Genomic DNA, 21,720 nt, shown 5'->3' on the forward strand with positions numbered 1-21,720 from the left:
AGATTCTTACTAGCCATTTATCTTGTAGGCAAATCATAATCTCTCAGAGTCTTAGCCTCCACATCTGTAAAATAATAGTTTCCCTGAATTGTGAGGTAAGTACTATGCAAATGTGATCTGTTATTATTGTTACAATGGGTAGGATTCTACAATGTAAAAGATAGGGCTAAATATGCATGACATCTATTCTAAAAATGAATATATTTGGCCTATGGTATAATGATATGAATGTTCAGTACATGATATAATATCATAACAAAAAATATAATCTAAGATAAAACAAAAATTGGAAAGGTGCATGTTATGACTAATATTCTAGCCTTAGCTAATGTCAAAATTCATCTTCTAAGTAATGACTTGGCTTATAGGGCAGCTAGATGGTGCAGTGGATAAAGAACACCAGTGCTCAAATAAGGAGGACTTGAATTCAAATCAGGCTTAAGACAGTTGATACTAGCTGAGTGACCTTGGGCAAATCATTTACCTCAATTGCCTTGCATTCAGGGCCATCTCCAGTTGTCCTGATCTGTATTTAGCTACTGGACCCAGATGACTTTGGAGGGGAAAGTGAGGCTGGTGATTTAGCATAGCACCCCCTCACTCAAATCCAGTTCATGTGCTTGTCATGGCATCCCCTCCCTGATGTAGTGATCTTCTTGAAGAACTAAGAATATAAGCTAATGTATAAATGGTATCCAAGTATTATTCTAGTTCTGGAAGGCACTATTTTCATGGGATTGGGAAGAGAAGATAGGATTAGTGTTAGGGTATAAATTATCTTTATATCTTCATATGTTGCACTAAACACATTCCTAATTCTTCTCATCCATTTGTTTCTAATTTTCATACTAATCTTTTTTTTTGCTTGATTTTTGTATAGTGGCTCAACTTTCATGAGAAAGGACCTAAAAAACAGCAATTATAAGGCAGAAGCTAACTACTGTCAGGTAGGTCATCTATCTGAAGGTTAAGTATAATCAATATGCTGGAGAAAGGAATCTGGCACTAGTTATTAAAAAATAGAGCAGAAAAAAGAAGGAAATAAAATGGAAGGAAAGGACTAGAAAAACAAGAGAGTAAATGGGTTTGGTAGGGAAGAAGTAAGGAAGACAGTAACAAGAGTGGGAAATGAAAAGAGAGAGGAAATAGTCCCCCCCTAGGAATATATATATATATATATATATAAAACTAGGAGAGAGATATAGAAGAGCATTTTCCTATGTCTAGCCATAGTTCTGCTTAAGAATTGCTTAGGAATTGTTCAGGAAAGGGAATCTATTAGTATTGATCTGGCAAGTCTCCCCAGTTACAACTAGGAGGCTTTGTTCCTGTTATAGTTTTCAGGGTCAGAAAAAAGCAACCCTTCTAGAACCATATGAATTCCTGAATACATTAGCCAAGTCATTACTTAGAAGATAAATTTTGACAGTAGCTAAAGTTAGTATATTAGTCATAACATATAAATGGCCTGGGTTTAGTGCGCCAGATTAGCTCAAACTCTTATTTAAATTAATTCTATAGTATAAAACGAGTCGTTTTCATGTTGCCCATTTATGTCCCACCCCCACCCCCATGGCCTGGGCTCCATGTTTACTGCAGTGAGCCCCCTTTGCAGTTTGCACCAGTTGGGTTTCTGTAACCCTAGGTCACTAAGCAGAAGGCCTCATTCCCTTCCCGGGCAGTTTGGAGGCCACAGGCCTGGCCTCAGGGCCAGTCTAGAAGAGCTGAAAAGGGCTTCACTGGGATCGTGGCACAGAGAAGGGCTGGGCCTCCCCAAGTGCTAACTAGGCAGTGGCAGTCAGCCCCGCTAGACCTATTTCCCGCTCGGTGCTGTGGAAGAGAACTGGAATGGATTCAGGGGCAGCTAGGCCCAGGAATGGTGGCCAGGTGCTTAAGTCAGGGGGAGCGGAGTTCAAATCCAACCTCAGACACTTGATAATGACCTAGCTGTGTGACGTTGGGCAAGCCACTTAACCCCATCGCCTTGGGAAAAAAGCAGAATGGATTCAGGTGTCTCTGGAGGAAGTGAGGCTGGTGAGCAGCACAGCCCCCTCACTCAAGTCACCTCCCTGATGCCGGGGTCTTCTCCCGGAATGAAGGACAACTATCTAAGGGATGGATCTGCAATCAGAGCACCAGAACCCGACACCCGCCTCCCCTGGCAGGATGATTGGACTGGGCACGGTGCCCACCCTGGCTCCCCTTTCCAGGAAAAGTGAGGGCGCTTGTGTAAGAGTCCCAAACAAGCGGGTGCTTTTGGTCCGCCCCAGGAAGCAAATCCGCAATTATTAAGCGCGTGGCCAAGCGGCCAGAATGCTGGGCCTGGGGTCGGGGGGCCTGCTCCCAATCTGACCTCCGACCCCTGCTGTGCCCCGGATATGCCAGGCCACTCCGGCCTGCCTGCCCAGGGTCACGGCGCTGCCGGCGCCGTGCCAGCCTGGGCGCTGAGCAGCGGCCCGAGCGCCCGACCTGCGCCTACGAGTATTTCCGGGTCACTAGCCGCGCCCCGTGGCCGTTCCCCTCGCCGCCCCGGATTCACCGGCAGCGTTTCAAAGGTCGCGGGCTGGATCGGCCCCAGGTCTTCAGCACCCCAGGCCCAGCGGGCAAACACTACCACCGGGTCGCTGGAGTCTGTTCTTTATTAGTTTCCGGGGCAGTCCAGGCGAGGGTTGGGGCAGGAGAGCTAACCGCCCCTGCCGAGCGCGAGCAGCGCGCACGAGCACGCGCGCCAGCCCCTCCCCCGCCTCCCTCTTCCGCGGAGCCCGGAGTTTGGACGCCAGTGGGGGAGGAGAAAGCCGGGATTGGCCGGCCTCGGTCACGTGGCCGAAGAGCGGAGCGGAAGCCCCCTCTTGTCCGGAGGCCTCATTCCGGAAGCGCCGCTGCAGCCGCCGGTCAGGGTTGTCTCAGTCGTCATGGCTTCAAGGTTACTGCGGGGCGCCGGGGCCCTGGCGGTCCAGGCCCTGAGGGCCTCCGGCCCGGCCCGGGCAGCTGCGCGCTCGGTGTCGAGCAAAGGAGGTAGGGGAAGCCGTGGGCCCCGGGGGAGGCCCAGCGGCCCCGGCAGGACCCGAAGGCGCCCCCCCCCCGGGGGCTTCTCGAGGGCGTCCCCGCGACGCCTCCAGCGGCCAGGCGCGGACCCCTTGGTTGTGCCCCTTTGCCCCCGGCGCGGCGAAGCTGCCCGATAAATGTTTATTGGGGTGGACTCTATGCAGAGGCGTGAAAGTGGGGGCAGCCGGCGACCGTGCCGAGGGCCGGACACGCAGGGGCCGCTGGGGCTCACCCCGAAACGCCACTTCCCTGCCCCCCTATTGCTGCCAGTGGCAATCCTCGGGGGAGCCAAGAAAAGGGGCCCGTGCTGAGGTGTCGGGGGTGCCCGGCAGTTATTCTGAGCTCGCTGGAGAGCACCCGCACAAGACAGTCTACTTCATTCATTGCGTCTTCCTGTAGGTATCCCATCTGATGAGGAGCAGGCCACTGGCTTGGAGAGGGAGATTATGATGGCTGCCAGGAATGACTTGGTGAGCATCCCTTTACATCCCAATCTGTCATTGCCCTGTACAAGTCGGGAACGGTGAGTTGGTTTCACAGCAGACTGTCACCCCCGCCCCAGCCTTGGTAAAGAAACAACTTATCAGACCACTCTGAAGATCATAGATTTGGAGGTAGAAGGGACCTTAGACACGAGTTAGTCTGATTTCATCTTACTGATAAGGAATTTGAGATTGAAGTGATGAGGACTTGCTCAAGGTCACAGGTAGCAAAAGGTAGAATTTGAAGGCAGGTCTTATTTCAATTACTGCAATTTCCTCCATTTCATGAAACTGCACAACTGTTGAATATTGTTGTTCCTGCAGGATCCATACAATATTCTAGCCCCAAAGGCAGCTCCAGGAACTAAGGAGGAGCCCAACCTGGTCCCTTCCATCACTGACAAGCGAATAGTGGGCTGTATCTGTGAGTATTCCTAAAAACTAGATATTAACATAAAGTAAAAATATTCCCTTCCTGTTAGGGAATGTGTCATTCAAATAGAGTTGATGTTATCCTGAAACTGCTTTATCTGAAGTCCAAAAGCAAAGATTTCTAAAGCAAAGTGGTTTTAGTGTGTAGTTTGGAGGGCAAAAGTAGGAGGTTGTATATATTGGGGATTTGATTAGGCTTTCACTTAATTCCTTGCACCTTTTAGTCTATAATTTGGAATTTTGAGTTGCTCTTCACCTCAGGGGACATAAGTGTTAAATCCACTTGCCCCAACATGAAATCCTATGGGGAGAAAAGAAGAGATTCTGAAATGGTACTGGCAGTTTCTCAGGAGCAGGTTTTCCTCTTCTAGTGAATTCATCTTTCTTCCCTGCAGGTGAAGAGGACAACAGTGCAGTCATCTGGTTCTGGCTTCACAAAGGCGAGACACAGCGTTGCCCAAACTGTGGAACTCACTACAAGCTGGTACCCCACCAGTTGAGCCACTGAGCCCCAGGACTGGTTACTTGAGATATGTATTGTTTTTCTTCCCTTCAATAAAAGGCTAGCCACTTCCCTGGCTCTCCCATAATATGTGACTGGTTTTGTATTTTTGTTTTTCTTTATTTTTTTTTTTTTAGGTTTTTTGCAAGGCAAATGGGGTTAAGTGGCTTGCCCAAGGCCACACAGCTAGGTCATTATTAAGTGTCTGAGACCGGATTTGAACCCAGGTACTCCTGACTCCAGGGCTGGTGCTTTATCCACTGCGCCACCTAGCCACCCTGTATTTTTGTTTTTCAAGAAAATGCTTCTGTTTATCTAGGGTGAGGCTTTGTAAAAAAATAACCCCATAAATTTTACTACCCACTGACACAATCTAGAATTAGCACATGAGAACTAGAAGAGACATTCTAGCCACTTTATTAAATAACAAAATTTCTTACTATTTTAATACTTTGCAGTTAGTATTTTATGCTCTTATAAACTATCCACTTTGTAGTTGGAAAGACAAACTATTTTAGTCTGATAAAATTAAGAAAATGTTTGTGTTTTTTAAAACTAGCAACTAACTAGCTAACTAGCAACTAACCCAAAAGCATAGTAAAAAGCTCTACAGTCTTAACTTTTTTTGGCCTGCTGTAAGGTAGGCACACTGAATTCTGACAACAAATAGATGAAAAACAACCAATGGGGGGGCAGTTAGGTGGTGCAGTGAATAGAGCCCCAGCCCTGGAGTTCAAATCCAGCCTCAGATACACTTAATTGCCTATGTGACTTTGGATAAATCACTTAACCCCATTACCTTAAATTAAAAAAAAAATTTAGAAAAACTGATGGTAAAGGTCCTGAAGAGTCTCCATTTGACTTTGAATTAGAAGTGATAAAAATAATCCACTTCCCTCACTTTAAAGAAAGAAATGGGTGCAGAGTGGAATTGACTTTGCAAAATTGACACACCTTAGTAATAACAAATTCAAATCCCATATGTCTCCAAACCAATGTTCCTTCTGTCATTCTACACTTGTCCCCCAGATGCTTGATTTTCCCAGTGTTGGACATCTTTTGTCTCATCAGCATAGGAGGAATAGACTATACAGAGTTAGTTTGGTCTCTTGCCTTCCTGGAGTTTGCTCTGGGCCTGAACTTTCCCATTGTCATGAAAACCTCATCAGTATGTCACAAGTGATTGAGGTTTGTTATTTACTACCAGTATGCTCTAGAACAGGAATTCTTTTACCTGAGGTCTATTAACATTTTTCAAAAGTATTTCAATAATTATGTCTTAATAAAATTATTTTATTTTGTAGTCTTATTTATTTCAAAATATTCTGAGAAGTGGTCCATAATTTTTATCAGACTTTCAAAGAGATCTCACAACAAAGTCAAGAATTCTGTTCTAGAAATCACTTTTAAGTAAACTTTAGTTTAATTATCACAGATCTTTTAGTTCTAACCAGTCTTTGCTTCTCTCCATTTCTTGGATATCATGGTTTCTAAGTGTATTCTTTTGAAAGGCTTATCGATCTAAATTCTTAATAACCAGTTCCCTTCTATATGGATACCAAGTGAATTACAATGAAGAAGCCTTTAAAGCGCTCTTCTGAACCAATTGTGCTTTCCTTATTCCTACTGTTTCCTGTTCCACCCCTAAATTCAGCCATATTTATGAATTCACTGTCTCAGATCCTAGGAACAGCGATCATATCTGTTCTTAAGAAAAAGGGAAGTGAGTAGCCCCTCTTTTTAAGCCTTGCACCATGTTAATTGTTATAGCTAAACCCCATTTTAAGGACTTTGTTTCTCTGTCAACTGGAAAGCCAATTTCACAAAGAAAGAACAGGACTTTGTCTCAGCTCTTATGTTATCTTTTCATTCAAATCTGAATGCCAACTTATATGTGTTGGATTCTATAGACTATAAAGATGAATAAAATACGGTTTTGACATCAGAAAACTTAAAATTTACTGGGGGGAAATTAAGTTTTTCACCTATCTGATACATATAAGAGCCACAAAAGTAGTATAGAGACTTCCTGAAGGAGAGATCACTACTAGTTGGAGTGATATTGGTAGTTTTCATAGGCTAGTGGTTCAGCTGGACTTTTGAGGGAGGTAAGGTGGGGAGAGAATGGGAAAAGAATTACAAGTGACATTCCAAATGGGAGAAGAACGGGAATAAAATTAATAGTACTTTACAGTTTGATCCAGTAAAATACCACAGAGGGGAGCAGAGTAATGGCTATAGAGAGCTGGAAAAGTATATTGGTTTCTAATTAGAGAAGATCTTTAAAAATGTGAAAATAACAAAGGGAATATATCAGACTAAGGAGTTAGGTCTGTACTGAGTAGGCCAGGGCTGTCCAACCTTACTTTTGAAAGACTTTATTGAAACAGTAAACAATCTTATTGATTTGCCATTTTAGTAAGAGCTCTGTAGTAGCTCATCTTTACTACTAAAGCATTAAACCCACCAGCAGCTACATTTTGGACAGTCCTGGAATAGGCAATGAGGAGCAAGTGAAGATTTATATGCAGGTGATTGCATTTATATGGATAATTATTGTGCTTGAGAAAGATTAATCTGGCAGCATGGATTGCAAGGAGAGAAAACTGGCAACTATTGCAATAGCCTAGGACCTCAGGGCAGTAAGTGGAAATGGAAAGTATGGAAATAGATTCTATGTATCTTTCTATCTCTTGATCTCTCATTCTTTTTATTTATGGTTTTGCTAGACAATGGGATTAAGTGACTTGCCCAAGGTCACACAGCTAGGTACTTATTAACTGTCACTGCTCAACCAGCTGTCCCTATAAATGCAATTTAAAAGAAGAATCAAGAGAACTGTCTCTAGTCTACTTTTCCTAACTTAGGTATTATTCCCCTTAATATGTTCTGGTCCAACCAAACTAGTCTTACAGTTCATCAAATAAGATAATTCTCTGTTGCCTCTGCACTGGCTGGCATTCCTGGAGTCCCTTCTCACCTTGACCTCTTAGAACCCCTAGCTTTCTTCAAAGTTTACCTCAGATGAGACCTTTCTTGATCCCTGTAGTTGCTATTGTCCTCACCCTTTAAATTACTTTGTGTTTATTTTGTTGTTGTTGTTGTTTTAGTTTTTGCAAGGCAAATGGGGTTAAGTGGCTTGCCCAAGGCCACACAGCTAGGTAATTATTAAATGTCTGAGACTGGATTTGAACGTAGGTACTCCTGACTCCAGGGCCGGTGCTTTATCCACTGCGCCACCTAGCTGCCCCTACTTTGTGTTTATTTTGAATGTTTTGCATGTAACTTCATGTATATATGTTAGAGAATTAGGAATTTAATAAGGTTTAATATATATGTAATGAATTTAGTAATTTCCTTTCTAAAGATCCTTTTCATAGGCAAGCTCTGGCCCTGGGAAAGTGAAAACAAAGCAGCCAAAGTAAATCCTGACATGTCTTGCATTCTTTTACACCCAAACAAAAATTATAATGTATCCACAGGCCTACAATCAACTAAATCATTCCCCAGGACTTGAGGACACCTGTGTTGTCCTTCTTGGATGATCACAGCTGCTGTAGCTGTATTGTCTTGCATGGTAGGCTTATCCTGTAAAGATCACTCAAGCTCCAAAACTGATGGTTCTGTGATCTACTTTCCCTCCTTGTTTTCCCACTTATGATAATGTATATATTTTCTGCTTCAGCAAGGTACAGCTCCAATCAGGAGAAATCCCATGATTTGCAAATCACTTCCTTGCAACAAAAGTAATTAATTAAATTGATACCAGATACTTTGTCTCTGGCCTGCTTTATCACTATGTAAAAGTTCAGTTAATTATATATTATCCTGTAAGACTTATGAGGACAGAAGTTTTCTTTTTTGTGTGTGAAGCTTCTGCACAGTGTCTGACACATAGTAAGCATTTGGTGCTTGTTGATTGGACACAGAAGAAAGTAAAAAAATGACAGATTTCAAGCATAGGGAAAGGGAGTGTGGTAATGTCATTAAGAGAAATAAAATCAGGAAGAGGATCTAGCTTGGAAGCTTCGAGAATATGTTTCCTGAACCACACTGTCAGCTGCTCAAAATCAGATCCAGCATCTGCCTTTGTATACATTCCTTGCACATCAAAGATGCCCAGCAACTGGAAGTTATGATAGAACATTCTAAGAGTCACCACACAACCCAAGGTTACTTCCAGGAATAAATTCTGTTAAGTGCTGACAAGGCTTGTGAATTCCCCCCTGAGGATTCTTAACAAGGGAATAATGGAATTGGGAAATTCTGCCACAGGGTAAAGGGGCCTAATCTCTTAGGGCCTCCATGTTGCCCTGACAACCCTAGAGACTAGCTGTAGTTTTGGAGATAGAGTTCATTCCCCACTGCTCTACCTTGGAGGCCTATCTCTGAAAGACCCTGGAGACAGATGAGAAAATACAAATGGTATGCACAGCATAGCCTATAGAAGTTATTTGCAGAACACAGGAAGGAGAAAAGGACAGATTGCTTTATGCAAAAATCAAAACAATTAAGAAAGTAGACTCACACACCATACCTTGTTTATAATTATTACTATAATGAATTTACAAAAAAAATACAGGCAACTGTGTTAAATTATTGTACATGTCTGAGGGGCAGAGCTGGTTGTGGAGGATGGGGACCTGGCCACAGGCCCCTTATTTAAGGGAATAAGGGAGAGGAAGGAAATGCCCTACCAACCAGACACAGCCCTTGCTCCTCATTAAGTGGCTTTCATTGAGCAAATGAAAATTATCAACCCTTTCCAATCCAGAGTAAGCAGGGAAATAGGATGGGAGCAGCAGTTCATTTAAGTGCTTTGCAGGGGAGATAAAGGAGCCTCCACCATCCTATCCTGTTTAACCCCTTGCTCTGAGACTAAAGGACTTCACCCGGAACCAAGGGCACCTTAGTACCAGGGTGAAAGGCTTCCTTATTAACTCTGCGCTAGAGAATCCCAGCCCTAGGCAGAGAGAATAGTGAAGGAAAAGAGCCAGAAATGCCTTATCCAAGACTCCACTGCTGTTGGATCAATGAAAAGATAGGTGAATGGCTTAAATCTGACCAAGGGGAATGTGAAGCAAACTTCTGCTCTCAGCCTTGGCCCTCTCTCACTTCCCTCCCTAGAAGTTAGTCATGCAGTCTTCCAGGTACTTTTGTTCTAAGCTGGGCCCTGCAATGGGAAGGGAAATGGGGATGGTGGGGTACAAGGATTTTAAGGGAAAGCAGTCCCCACAACTGTCCACAAGTAAGTGAACACAGATTACCTTGATCCTAGCTAAGGGTAGCAACCCAGGCCAAACCAAAACCTTTCCCAAGTCCTACATTCCAACTCAAGGACCCCATCTACCCAGTTGTAAAGTGGAAACAGGTATCAGGGAGGAGGGGAAAAGGGAATTAGCTACACCACCCACCTGGGGGGGTGCTGGGCATGCAGAGGGACCCTAAGCCTGGACCAGAAAGGGTTAAACACAACAGTCCCCCTTTCTTTTCCTTCCAACCCCTCCCATAGACACCACCCATTCTCGGCACTAGAAGGTTTTTCGATGGATTGCACGGGCTCCATCTTCCTCATACTCCTTTTTGGATACCCACATCTTCTTAAAGGTGTCCAGTGAAGCCAATATAGATCCACTGTGGAAGGGAGAAGGCTGTCACTAGGGATTTGGAGTGATCTGATTCTACCATTCTTTCAGAAGGACCCATAATTCCCTTCCCCCCTCATCCTTTGAGGCAGAAATCCCTCTTTCCCCTCCATCTGAAAATGGCTTGGTTGATTATTCACCCCAGTTAGCTCTGAACCCCAGGCTCCTTCACTTAGTCCTTGAATCTTACCCTATCCACGTGGAGTACAGTCGTTCCTGAGGTGCTGAAATCTAGAAGGAGCAAAAACTGTCAAGACAACAATCACCATCCCACAATTGTCCATCCCCTTCCTACAGCAGTATTTCCCAGTTGCAGAAACTATCTTATTTCAATCATAAGATAATAGGGAAAGTGGCACTTTGTCTCTGGCCTGCTTTATCACTCAGTAAAAGTTCAGTTAATATATATTGTCCTATAAGACTTATGAGGACAGAAGTTTTCTTTTTTTGTATGAAGCCTCTGCACAGTATCTGGCACACAGTAAGCATTTGATGCATAGGGGTGAAGCTGACAGTTCTAAATCTGTGGATGTTACTGGAGAGAGAGAGTTCAGAAGCCACTGCTCTCTTTTTCTCTCCCCAAACTGGGATAACAAGTAATTGATTATCCACAACCTTACCTTAATTTTTACATCTTTTGGAGCAAGTTTCTTCACTTCGCTCAGTAACCGGTCACCAAAGCCTGAAAACATCAAAAAACACTTATTACCAGGAATCAAGTTCACCCTCATCTACCCTATCATGACCCTGCTGGTTCTGTGCCTTCTTCCCTGGGTACTGACATGAAGAGGTAAAATTCAGATGTTCTAGCAGGAAGGCAAAGATCAGTTAATACCAAGCCTGATGAGAAACAGGACAAAGCCGGGGCAGCAAGGTGGCGTAGTGGATAAAGCACCGGCCTTGGAGTCAGGAGTACCTGGGTTCAAATCCAGTCTCAGACAATAATTACCTAGCTGTGTGTCCTTGGGCAAGCCACTTAACCCCATTTGCCTTGCAAAAACCTTAAAAAAAAAAAAAAAAAGAAAAGAAACAGGACAAAGCCCAACAAACACTAAATGATGTTCTGCCTCAATTCCTGGCCTTTCCTGATTTATCAGAGGAGTAGAGAGAACCTGAGGCATCTTCAGGAAATGGGACTAAGCCACAGGTCCAGTAAGCAGAAACAGCACAGAACTGTGTGTTCCAGCTGTCAATGAGTTCTTAGAGCTGTTCATCTAGCCTAAAGAGAGTACCTTTGAAGAGTGTTGAACCTCCTGAGAGAACAATGTTGGCAAAAAGTGTGCGGCGCAGGTCCATGTCTGACTTGTGGATGGCGAAGGCCAGGACCTCGTGGAGACCTTCACTCTCATCCCCCACCAGATCAGGTTGGAACAGTAGCTCGGGGGCGCGGAACCGTGCTGGCCCAACCTTCATGACAGGTAAATGAGGTAGGTAGAAGGACCCTCCACCTTGAGGTAGGAAGGACCCCAAAAGATCCCTCAGCTTTTCCCCTACATCTCAAGATACCTTGCATCCACAAGGCACAGCCCTCCTTATGGCTCCCAGCAATGCCATCCCTGACCCAAGAGACAACACTTGTTTTCCTAACCCAACATTCAAAACTTGTGACTTACATCAAGTGTGCTACCATCAGGCAGGGTGTACTGCACCTTCTCAGTCTCCAGAGCCTCATCCTTCTGTGGGTTGATAGACAAGTAGCAGGCTCTCTGGGGAAGCATGGACACAGAGGTCTTAGGCAGGATACTATAACAATATCACTGAATAGTTCCTCTTTTCCATTCCCACCTCCTTGAAGTCTCAGAGGAACCCCCCACCTCTCACCCCTCGTTTCTGCTATGTATACTTTATCACTCAGTTACCTCTTTGATAGTTCTGACAACCTCAAACTCAGCTGAGGTATGAAAGTCAGCTCCTTCCTTTCTCAGAAGCAGTCGCAGATAACGGGAGACATCACGGCCAGCAATGTCCACCCGCATGATAGAATGTGGCATGGCAAAGCCCTCATAGATAGGCACTGCATGGGTCACCCCATCCCCTGAATCCAAAACCACTCCAGTTGTTCTTCCTGTTGCATACCTGTAAACAAACATATCCCTACCCCATTTCAGCTCCTGAGGGCCTCCCGAGTCCCCATATCTAGCAGAAAGTTTTCCATGTAGTAATTGAAGTAATAACAATGATCAACATTTATATATAGCTATAAGGCTTGCAAAGCACTTAACATATATTACCTCATCTGATCCTTGTAACAATCCTGTAAAACAGGTACTATAATAAATCTCATTTTACAGATAAAGAAACAGAGGTAGGTAGAGGTTAACTGACTTGGTCATGGTCACTCAGTTAATAAGTGTCTAAGGTAGGATTTATATTCTAGCCTTCTTGACTCCAAGTCTAGCACACTATTCAGTAAGTCATCAAGGTGCCACTAAGCAATATTATATAGAATACCTTTGAAGAATGTTAATTTTCCTAATAACCAACTTTTTCAAGTTATATTTTTTAACTCTGAATTTAATGCTAAAACAGAAAAAAAGAACATTTCCATTTGTAAAGTAAAACAGAAAAAAGGGGAATATGTATGAAACTACAAATCTCTGTGATTTATGGAATTTTTACAAATACATAATAAATCCAATACTTTCAAGGCTGTCCAGTTTGTCTGTTTCCTTCAATTCTTTTCCATGTATTTAAAAAAAAATTTTCAATGATCCTCTTTTACTATATCATCAGCTGTCCCCTCTCCTACAAATGTCCCTCCTGTCAAAAATAACAAGCAAACAAAAACAAATGTTTTGTTACCAATAAAAAGAGACAAGTCAAATAAATGCAGTCACTGGTAAAGTCCAAAAATATATGTCTCATTCAGTACCATGGAACTGGCTCTGGAATGAAGCCCAATAATTGAATACCAAACAGTGACATCCTAACATAAGGTTATCTAGGTCCTAAGTCTTAGGAATATAAAAAACTAAGCCTGTATCTTAGGATTTAGAAGAAAGACATACTCACAAGCTGAGCACAGCCTGCATGGAAATGAATAGGGCTGGCACATTGAAAGTCTCAAAGAACACTTCCGCTGCCTTCTCCCGGTTCTTGCTTGGATTGAGCGGAGCTTCCGTTAGAAGAACAGGGTGCTAAGAGTAATGTAGAGTTGGAGGCTCACTCAAAGGATACTCAACTCCCCAGGGTACTATCATCTTAGCTGGGTCCCACTCCAACCTCACCCAACTCACAGAAGAGCTGCAGCCTCACATGCCCCCTTCCCAGTATTAGGAGTCAGCAATTTGTAAGGAGTTACATTTCCCTTTTTTTCTTTTTTCTTTTTTTACAAGGAAATCAGGATTAAGTGACTTGCCCAGGGCCACACAGCAAGTAAATGTCAAGTGTCTGAAGCTGTATTTGAACTCAGGTCCTCCTGAATTCAGGGCTAGGGCTCTATCCACTGTACCACCTAGCTGCCCCAGGAGTTAGACTTCCAAAGACACTCTGCTCTGCACCCCTAGATGCTTATTAACTTAGACAATGGTAGTCTGTATCTAGTTGAGAAGGTGGAGGAAAGATGACAACAAGACTCATCAAAGGAACTGGGATAAGTTGGGAAAAAAACTGAGTTAAAGAATGAAACAGAAAGAGAAGAGGGGATAGAGCAATCTGAAGGATAGGGTTAACATACCTCCTCAGAGAAGGTCTGCAACTGGTCCTTTGAATAAACATACTGCCAGATTCGTTCCATGTCATTCCAGTCCTTTACCACACCATGCTCCATGGGGTAGCGTATGGCCAGCAATCCCCGATGCTCCTAGGGAAGAAATGCACCATACAGAACCAAGACCCATGAGAACAAAAGCTGAAAAGTCTTAAATGCTCTTTTTGCTTTCCCTAAACTGTACCCTGTCTCAAAAAACATCATCAATGAACTGTATGTATTCCTGCATAGAAAAATGATACTGATAATACTCATAAGGAACTTGTCATTTAATAGAGCAGGTAGAAGGAGCTTTTATAGATGAAGCACAAGAGAGAGCTGAATTTGAAGATATAATATATTGTAAAAATGGAGTCAATGACTAAAAGGGAAATGTAATGGGAGTAAGAGAAAGGAGAGGTGGAATAGGCTAAGATATTTCATATAATAAGATTTTTTTTATTTCAATAAACTATGGCAATGATATGGAAGGGGGGGAAGGTGAGGAGGAATGAGGGAACCTTTGCTCTCATCAAAGGTGGCTCAGAGAGGGAACAGCATATATACTCAATGGGATATAGACATCTAGCGTAAGGAGAGAAGGGGGGCGGGGGAAAGGGGGGGGGATGTGAATGATGGAGGAGAAGGTGGACCATGGGGGAGAGTGGTCAGATATAACACATTTTCTTTTTTACTTCTTGCAAGGGGCTGGGATTGGATGGCCTGTCCAGGACCACAGGGCTGGGTGGTTGCTGGGCCTTAGGGGTGGTAGGTGGGCTCGGGGCCAGTGATCTGTCTGCTGCACCACTTAGCTACCCTACAGCACATTTAAGAAGAGGGACAGAATGAAAGGAGAGAGAAAATATAGTGTATGGTAGTGGAAAAGCACGAATGGAGGGAATTGCGATCAGCAATGGCAACAGTGGAAAAATATGGAAGTAACTTTTGTGCTGGACTTATCCTAAAGAATGTGATTCACCCATGATGGAGCTGGTGGTGTTGGAACACAGACTGAAGCACATTTATTATTATTATTATTATTATTATTATTATTATTATTATTATTATTATTATTGGTTTTTGCAGGGCAATGGGGTTGGGGTGGCTTGCCCAGGGTCACACAGCTGGGTGATTGTAGGGTGTCTGGGGCCATATTTGAACTCAGGTGCTCCTGGCTCCAGGGCCAGTGCTCTGTCCACTGTGCCACCTAGTTATCCCTATTATTATTTTTTTCTAATTTTAATTTTAATTTTTTTCCTCTTTCCTTTATTGCTCATGAGGGCCTATATTTTTGGGGGGAGGGGGTATTATGTTTAATCTTAAGAATATTTTAGTAATATATAAAAAACATCATTTGTACAAAAATAAAAATAAACATTAAAAAATTGCAAAGAGGTCTAAGCAAAAAAAATCATCATCGAGCTATGGCTTATTTAAGGTTCTCAATGCACTCTGGCCTAGTATTAATGCTTTGCATATATTAGGTACTAAATAAATAATATATTTGCTAAATGGAAGGAAAGAAATAGCAGATAGAGAATGGGATGACTATGCTGAGTGACATGTGGAATAACACCCAAAAGACAAAAAAAAAAATCTATATTCTCCAGGATGAGATTAATCACCCTGATTTTTATAGATGAGAAAAACTGATGGAATGGAAGGTTAAACTACACAGTGACTGCTACTTAGATGTGATGGTCCTAAACCATGGAAAGCTGAGGGTCAAAGGAGTTTACCTCTGCTTTGGGGCCAATGAAGAGATCTCCTTCCAGGGCCCCAGCCATTACCCGAATATGCTTTGGACGCCCAACACTGTAAAGACAAACATGTTAGGAGATGGGAATTGGGAGATGGAAGGGAAGTAGTACACTGCTTTGACAATACAGTCCTTTCCCAGGGAAATCAAAACCCAGCACAAAAGGTTTAGAGCAGAGGTTCTTAATCTTTTTTTTTTTGAGTTGAGAGCCCTATGGCAGTCTGCTGAAGCCTATGGACCCCTTCTTAGAATAATTTATTGCCTACATTTATAATTTGAGGAAATGTTACATTTCAGTTAGAGGTCAATGAAAATGAAAATGTAATGTTTTTACCCATCCAAGTTTATTCCCTTGAAATCTATCCATAGACTCCTTGAGGGTCCTTGGGTCCCAGATTAAGAAACTCTAGTCTATATAATAATCCCACATGAGGAAAAAGGTATAAAGCAGAGGTTAGAATACTGTTCAATAAGAGTTCAGGTCTATTATGGAAAGTTTAGAAGTTCAAGGAAAGTTAAGACCATTCACAGTTCATTTCACACTCTTTTTGTGATCTTTCTTTCCCATCTCTCCCCAAAAGTCACAGAGACACTCAGTTCACAGGAATCCCAGCCCTTCAGCTCTAGCCTGGACCCTGGCAGCAAGTCAGCCTTCTGCAGGCACAATGACTCAGCCCATGCAGTATATTTTGGAGGCATGGGCAGCTGAGTGGGCATGGAGTACCAGGAAGCAGATTCTAAAAATTACAGGATATACTTGTCTCATGAACCCTTCCCTCAGGCAGTTGTCTTTGTCACATCCCACTGCCCCACCCAGAATAGGGATTTAAGATTTAACATCTTAACATCTTGAAAAGATCCCTACATCTACACCAGCCAGGGTTCAAAAAGGACTAGAAATCCATTAGCTCTCCTATACTGGCCTTAAAACAGAAACCTGGCCCCAAACTTGTCCATGATTCTTATAGAAAAACAAGTTACTATTTAAGTACTCTAGAGGCCCTGGGAAAGAGTAATTGCACAGACATTCAAGAAGACAGCAAACAAAAGAGAGTGAAGAAGGATTTGAGGGACATTCTGAATGATACTTACTAGTTTGGAAAACAATATTTAGGAATCTGATCTCCAGCAAAGCCAGCTTTGATTGCCCCAGAACCCTGTAAGAGAAAATAATGCTCAGCCCCAGACAATCACAGCACCATAAAATATGAGAGATTCAATCGCAGGAAGTCTAGGTAATAAACCACAGAGAAAACAGAAAAGAGGTAGCAACCCTATTGCTGGCCTGCAAAAACCAAACTCCTAACCTTATTCCAGGAACAAGTAACCCACAGCCCAAACTTTCTGGGACCCCCTTCTCCACACAGAAACCAAAAACACTCATCTTTCAGTCAGAGACCAGCTAGAAGGGACAGTGGAAGTCAGCTACTCCAATTTCCCTCATTTTGCTGATGAAGAACCTGAGGCTCAAGGAGGTGAAGTGATTGTCCAAAGTCACAGAGTTGATATTTGAGTGGGAATTTGAACCTCTGCTCTTCCCAAAAGACCACACTTTCCCCAAGGGATAACTAGTGGGCAAGGACAACAGACAGGGTCTCCATGTGTGGATGATTAGATACACTAGGAGAACAGGCATCATTCCCCAAGTGACTGCTACCCAGGAGAGCTCAATAAAGAGTATAAAAAAATTGTTTTTATCTAGACCTTTTACTTCCCCAGCATGGGGAACTGCAAGGCTAAATGACCCACTCACTCACTATGTCTGACAGGACCTGAATATGGGGTGTCTTGCTTACCATTCTACCTCTCAGCTCATTATCATAAAGATACTTATGTCTACAAAGTGATTTCAAAACCACCTCCTCTGTCCCACTGATGGGTCTGTTTATGACGCTTTCTGAGATCCCTTCCAACTCTAACTATGAAGCTTTGAATCCTGGAAGTAATCAGTCCAGGTCAAAGCCCCATATCTTTTGAATCTATGTGCTTGTAGCCTAGAGTCATCTTCTAGTGAGCAATGGCTTGGTCCTTTTTTATCAGATGCTTGCTTTGATACCTAACTTCAAGTCTCATTGTCACCTCGGCCCCATGTTACATCAAATCAATGTCTAAGCATTTATTAAATGCCTTTGTATGTCAGATACTGTGCTGGACACATGAGTCAAGTGCTAGAAGAGCCAGATTCAGGGTTTTCCTTGAAGTCAAAAAAAGTTCAATTCTGTGGTGACTTGAACAACAGAGGAGTGACTCTCTACAAAGAATAGGTTAAGTTTCTAGTCAAGAGTACAGAAATAGGGGCGGCTAGGTGGTTCAGTGGATAGAACACCAGCCCTGGAGTCAGGTGTACGTACCTGAGTTCAAATCTGGCCTCAGACACTTAATAATTACCTAGCTGTGTGGCCCTGGGCAAGCCACTTAACCCCACTGCCTTGTGAAAACCTAAAACAAAAAAAAAAAAAGTACAGAAATACCAAGAAAAGAGGGAGAGTTCCATGAAACCACTGAGGATTGTCATGGTAGAGAGAATTATAGATTTAAAGCTAGAAAAGCCCTTAGATGCTTATCAAGACTAACCCATCCTTTTACAGTTGTGGAAACTGAGGCCTACAGATATTAAATCATTCTCTCTCTCTCTCTCTCTCTCTCTCTCTCTGCCCCAGAATCACAGGTTCTGTGGATGAAATTCAGAGGGTTTTGATTCAAAGGATGGAGAACCCCATCCTGAGAAGTTACGCTGCAGGCCGTCAGGGGACCCAAGTAAGCCGGGCCATGATACTTTTCCTCCTGCAGCTCCAAATCAAGTCAGACTATTTGTTCAGGAGGCCTGGTACATGACTGAAGGGACACCCACACGCCCCTGGGCTGATGTTTTCTTGCCCAGCAGAAGCACAAGGAGAGAGAACGGCCAGAGTTCTCAAGGCGCATCCCAACGTGTGGCCTGCCTGGAGTCTCCTCACCGGCCCCCCGCGGCGTGCCGCCCGCCCTCCGGGCACCCGTGATGGCTTTGGCCGGCTTTTGGAAGTTAATTGGATCCTGTATCACCAGCATCCATGATCCCAGAATGAGCGGAGCAGCCCCATGCCCATCAGCAAAACTGGATCATCCGGTCCACCTTCCTCCCTTTGCAGAGGAGGGGAGGCAGCTCGCCCTTAGTCACACAGGAGGCGCCCCGGGGCCGGGGGCCCCGCCAGCCCTGCTCCCTCTGCTCCCCAAGAATTAAACTGCCCGTGCTCTGACTCGGGACTTCTGGATGCCACCTGGGCCCAGGCCTTCATTTCATACCGGACGGCCCGGGGGGGGGGGGTGAGGAGGGGCGGCGACTCGGCCAAGGTCACACACCCAGCGCGCCCTCCTCCCCCAGGTCTCCGGGTGGGCAGCCCGGGGGCGGGGCTTAGTTCCCTCCTCACAGGCGGGGGGGGGGGGCCCCTGCTGGGGGGGGGGGGGGGAGGATCCCGCCCGGGGCCGGGCAGCGTCCCTGGAGGAGGGGAGACACGCGGGGGACAGGCTCGGGCACGGCGTCTGCGCCTGCGCCCCGCCAGAGCCGGCACGCCGGGGAGGGGGCGCCGGGGAGGGGGCCGCGCCGGGCAGGGGCAGGGGCGCGGCTGGGCGGGGCGCGCGGAGCCGGGCCTCCCTCGGAGCGCCGGCCCCGCCCGCGTGCCGCCGGCCCCTGGGGGGCGGGGCGCGCGCCCCCGGCGGCCCGCCCGGCTCCGCGTCCCCGCGCCCGCCAGCCCGTCCTCGCGCCCGCCCCGGGTCTCACATTGTCGATCACCACGGGCTGGTTAGCGATGATGTCGTAAGACTCCATGGCCGGGCCGGCCCGGGCTGGCTGGCTGGAGGGCGAAGCCGACGGACCGACGATCGGGCTGGGCAGCGGCGGAGGAGGCAGCGGCGGCAGCGGCTTCCAGACAGGGCGCCGCCCCCCCCCTCCCCGCTTCGCCTCCCACCGGCGCAGCCTACCCCGAGAGCCGGGCCTGGGCCCGGGCAGGGCCGCCTGGCCAATCGCCGCTCCGGCCTGGCTGAGTGACGGGTCAGAGTCCCTTAGTCGATGAGGGAGAAGGGGCGGGACCACCGGGTGACAGAGAGCCAATCGGATTGAGTTTTGGAGGGAGGGCGTTGCCTTTTCACGGTAGATTGCGCGGCGCCGGGGATGATGTCATGGCTCGGACCAAAGCTAGCGGAGCCTCCCGGAGCCGGGGCGCCGGGATGCGGGATGCCCGGGCCGGCGCTGTCTGGCTCCGCCGCGCCTCAAGCGCCATGCAGCACCTCCAGGCGAAAAAGGCAGCCGGCTCTCTTTTTTCCCAATAAAGGGGAAAACTGAATAAGGAAAGCTCCGAGCAGCACTCCTCCCCGGTCCCTGCCGCCCTCGGGTTTCCTGCCCGCTGTGGCGCGGTGAGGTGGCGGGTGAGGACCACCGGTTGGAGAGCCTCGGTTCAGCTTCAGATCTGCTCCTCAGAATATCTCGTGACCTTGAGCTTTCTCATCTGGGCCAAAGAAGAGCCTACATCTCTTCCCGCTCTAGCGGCTCCTAAAGAATATCCCAGCTGTTTTTGCTCTCAGAACTCGTTCCTTCCATGATGACCTTTGGCGGGGCTTGGGTCTCCGAAGGGCTGAGACCATCGGGAGGAAAGGCTGGGCTCCAGGACAGCACCGCTGACTTGAGGTGTCATGAGGAGTTGTCTCTTATTAACCAAAAAGTAATTTATTAGGACGGTCCGGCAGACACTTGTCCACAGCTCACACCACATCGATTCTTGTTGACTTCAAGTCACCATGCTGCCTCAAGACTCGTGCGGAAGGGACTTTGGAGAGCTTTTGGAGCAAAAGCCCTGATTCAACATGTTGAAAAACTAAGATCCCACCCATGAATGAAGTACTTTGCACACCATTGCCAAGCTAATTAGTTGCAAAGCCGGGATCAAGGAATCATAGAATATGGAGAGAGCTCATTCGGTCCAACTTTACAGATGGGGAATTGAAGATTTAGAGAAGTGAAATGATTTGCTTCAGGTAACGGTTCAATTCAAGGAGCATTTATTTTTTTACATTTTTAACATTTTATTTGTTTTCCAATTATATACAATGTACATCATTTTTTGCAAGGCTCTGAATTTTATAATTCCCCCACACACAGAAGGCAGTCTGATAGTCTCTACACTGTTTCCATGCCATACATTGCTGTAAATAGAAGTGTTATAAGAGTAAACATAAACCCCCTCCCCCCCCCCCAAGAAGATGAGAAACCTCAAGAATAGAGAGAGAAAAAAATTGTACTTCAGTCTGTGTTCAGATTTCAATGGCTCTGTCTCTGGGGTGAGTTGCTTTATCATAAGTCCACCAGAGGGGCAGCTAGATGGCGCAGTGGATAGAGCACCGGCCCTGGAGTCAGGAGTACCCTCAGACACTTAGTAATTATCTAGCTGTGTGGCCTTGGGCAAGCCACTTAACCCCATTAACCTTGAAAAAAAAACTTAAAAAAAAAAGTCCACCAGAGAAGTTGCTTCAATATTTTTCCCCACAGTTTCTATTATTAGCTATATTTCCCTCCACTCTATTCCTCCCCATTCTCATTTATTCTATTCTCTCTCTCTCCTTGCATCCTGGCCCTGTCCAAAGGTGTGTTGTATCTGAGTACCCTCTCCTATGATCTTCCCTCTCTTCTATCATCTATTCCCCACTTCCCTCCCCCCATTCCCCCTTATCCCATCCCTTTCTTCTTATTTTTCTCTAGGGTAAGATAGATTTCCTCACCCTATTAAGTGTGTATGTTATTTTCTCTCCAAGCCATTTCTGATGAGAATGAAGGCTCACTCATTCCCCCTCACCTTCCCCCTTTCCACTCCATTGAAAAAGCTTTTTCTTGACTCTTATGTGAAATTTCTTAGCTTCATCTCCTTTCCCTTCCTCCCAGTACTTTCATTTATCACCCATTGACATCTTTTTACTATATTATACCATTATATTCCCCTCCTTCCCATGTCCTGTCTATATATGCTCTCAAGGAGCATTTATTACAGACTTACTATATGCTAATCTGTGAAACAACATGACATAGATAAAAAGCCAGCCTTGGAATCAGGAAGATCTTGTTGGAATTTTTGCCACTAACCCATCCTGGTCTCTGACCCAGGGCTTCTTGTCCCCAGATTTCTCATGAGCCACATCTTCCT

General features: G+C 45.3%; 2 protein-coding genes across 2 annotated transcripts; one reads left to right on the plus strand and one right to left on the minus strand.

The window, feature by feature from the left end:
* Positions 1 to 2,718: 2,718 nt before the first annotated feature.
* On the plus strand, positions 2,719 to 4,549 carry COX5B (cytochrome c oxidase subunit 5B). The gene is made up of 4 exons (XM_074210052.1): positions 2,719 to 3,015; positions 3,445 to 3,515; positions 3,852 to 3,951; positions 4,355 to 4,549. Exons 1-4 carry the CDS (start codon positions 2,913 to 2,915, stop codon positions 4,465 to 4,467), a joined length of 387 nt encoding a protein of 128 aa, XP_074066153.1. The 5' UTR covers positions 2,719 to 2,912; the 3' UTR covers positions 4,468 to 4,549.
* A 3,745-nt stretch (positions 4,550 to 8,294) lies between these two features.
* ACTR1B (actin related protein 1B) lies at positions 8,295 to 19,470 on the minus strand. The gene is made up of 11 exons (XM_074210051.1): positions 19,311 to 19,470; positions 16,646 to 16,710; positions 15,534 to 15,609; positions 13,783 to 13,908; positions 13,119 to 13,243; positions 11,966 to 12,182; positions 11,720 to 11,812; positions 11,339 to 11,513; positions 10,727 to 10,788; positions 10,297 to 10,337; positions 8,295 to 10,095 (listed from the first exon to the last, which is right to left on the minus strand). Exons 1-11 carry the CDS (start codon positions 19,356 to 19,358, stop codon positions 9,993 to 9,995), a joined length of 1,131 nt encoding a protein of 376 aa, XP_074066152.1. The 5' UTR covers positions 19,359 to 19,470; the 3' UTR covers positions 8,295 to 9,992.
* Positions 19,471 to 21,720: the final 2,250 nt, after the last annotated feature.

Source organism: Macrotis lagotis, chromosome 1 (assembly GCF_037893015.1).
Source record: "Macrotis lagotis isolate mMagLag1 chromosome 1, bilby.v1.9.chrom.fasta, whole genome shotgun sequence".
NCBI lineage: Eukaryota > Metazoa > Chordata > Mammalia > Peramelemorphia > Peramelidae > Macrotis > Macrotis lagotis.

What these genes read in the sequence shown, in the direction of transcription:
- COX5B (XM_074210052.1), top strand. Translation starts at nt 2,913, where the DNA reads ATGGCTTCAAGGTTACTGCGGGGCGCCGGGGCCCTGGCGGTCCAGGCC. An exon ending in TGGCTGCCAGGAATGACTTG is followed by an intron (nt 3,516 to 3,851) that starts GTGAGCATCCCT and finishes TTGTTCCTGCAG; the next exon opens with GATCCATACAATATTCTAGC. An exon ending in GCGAATAGTGGGCTGTATCT is followed by an intron (nt 3,952 to 4,354) that starts GTGAGTATTCCT and finishes TCTTCCCTGCAG; the next exon opens with GTGAAGAGGACAACAGTGCA.
- ACTR1B (XM_074210051.1), bottom strand. Translation starts at nt 19,358, where the DNA reads ATGGAGTCTTACGACATCATCGCTAACCAGCCCGTGGTGATCGACAAT. An exon ending in AAATATTGTTTTCCAAACTA is followed by an intron (nt 15,610 to 16,645) that starts GTAAGTATCATT and finishes TTGTCTTTACAG; the next exon opens with TGTTGGGCGTCCAAAGCATA. An exon ending in TGCAGACCTTCTCTGAGGAG is followed by an intron (nt 13,244 to 13,782) that starts GTATGTTAACCC and finishes CATTACTCTTAG; the next exon opens with CACCCTGTTCTTCTAACGGA.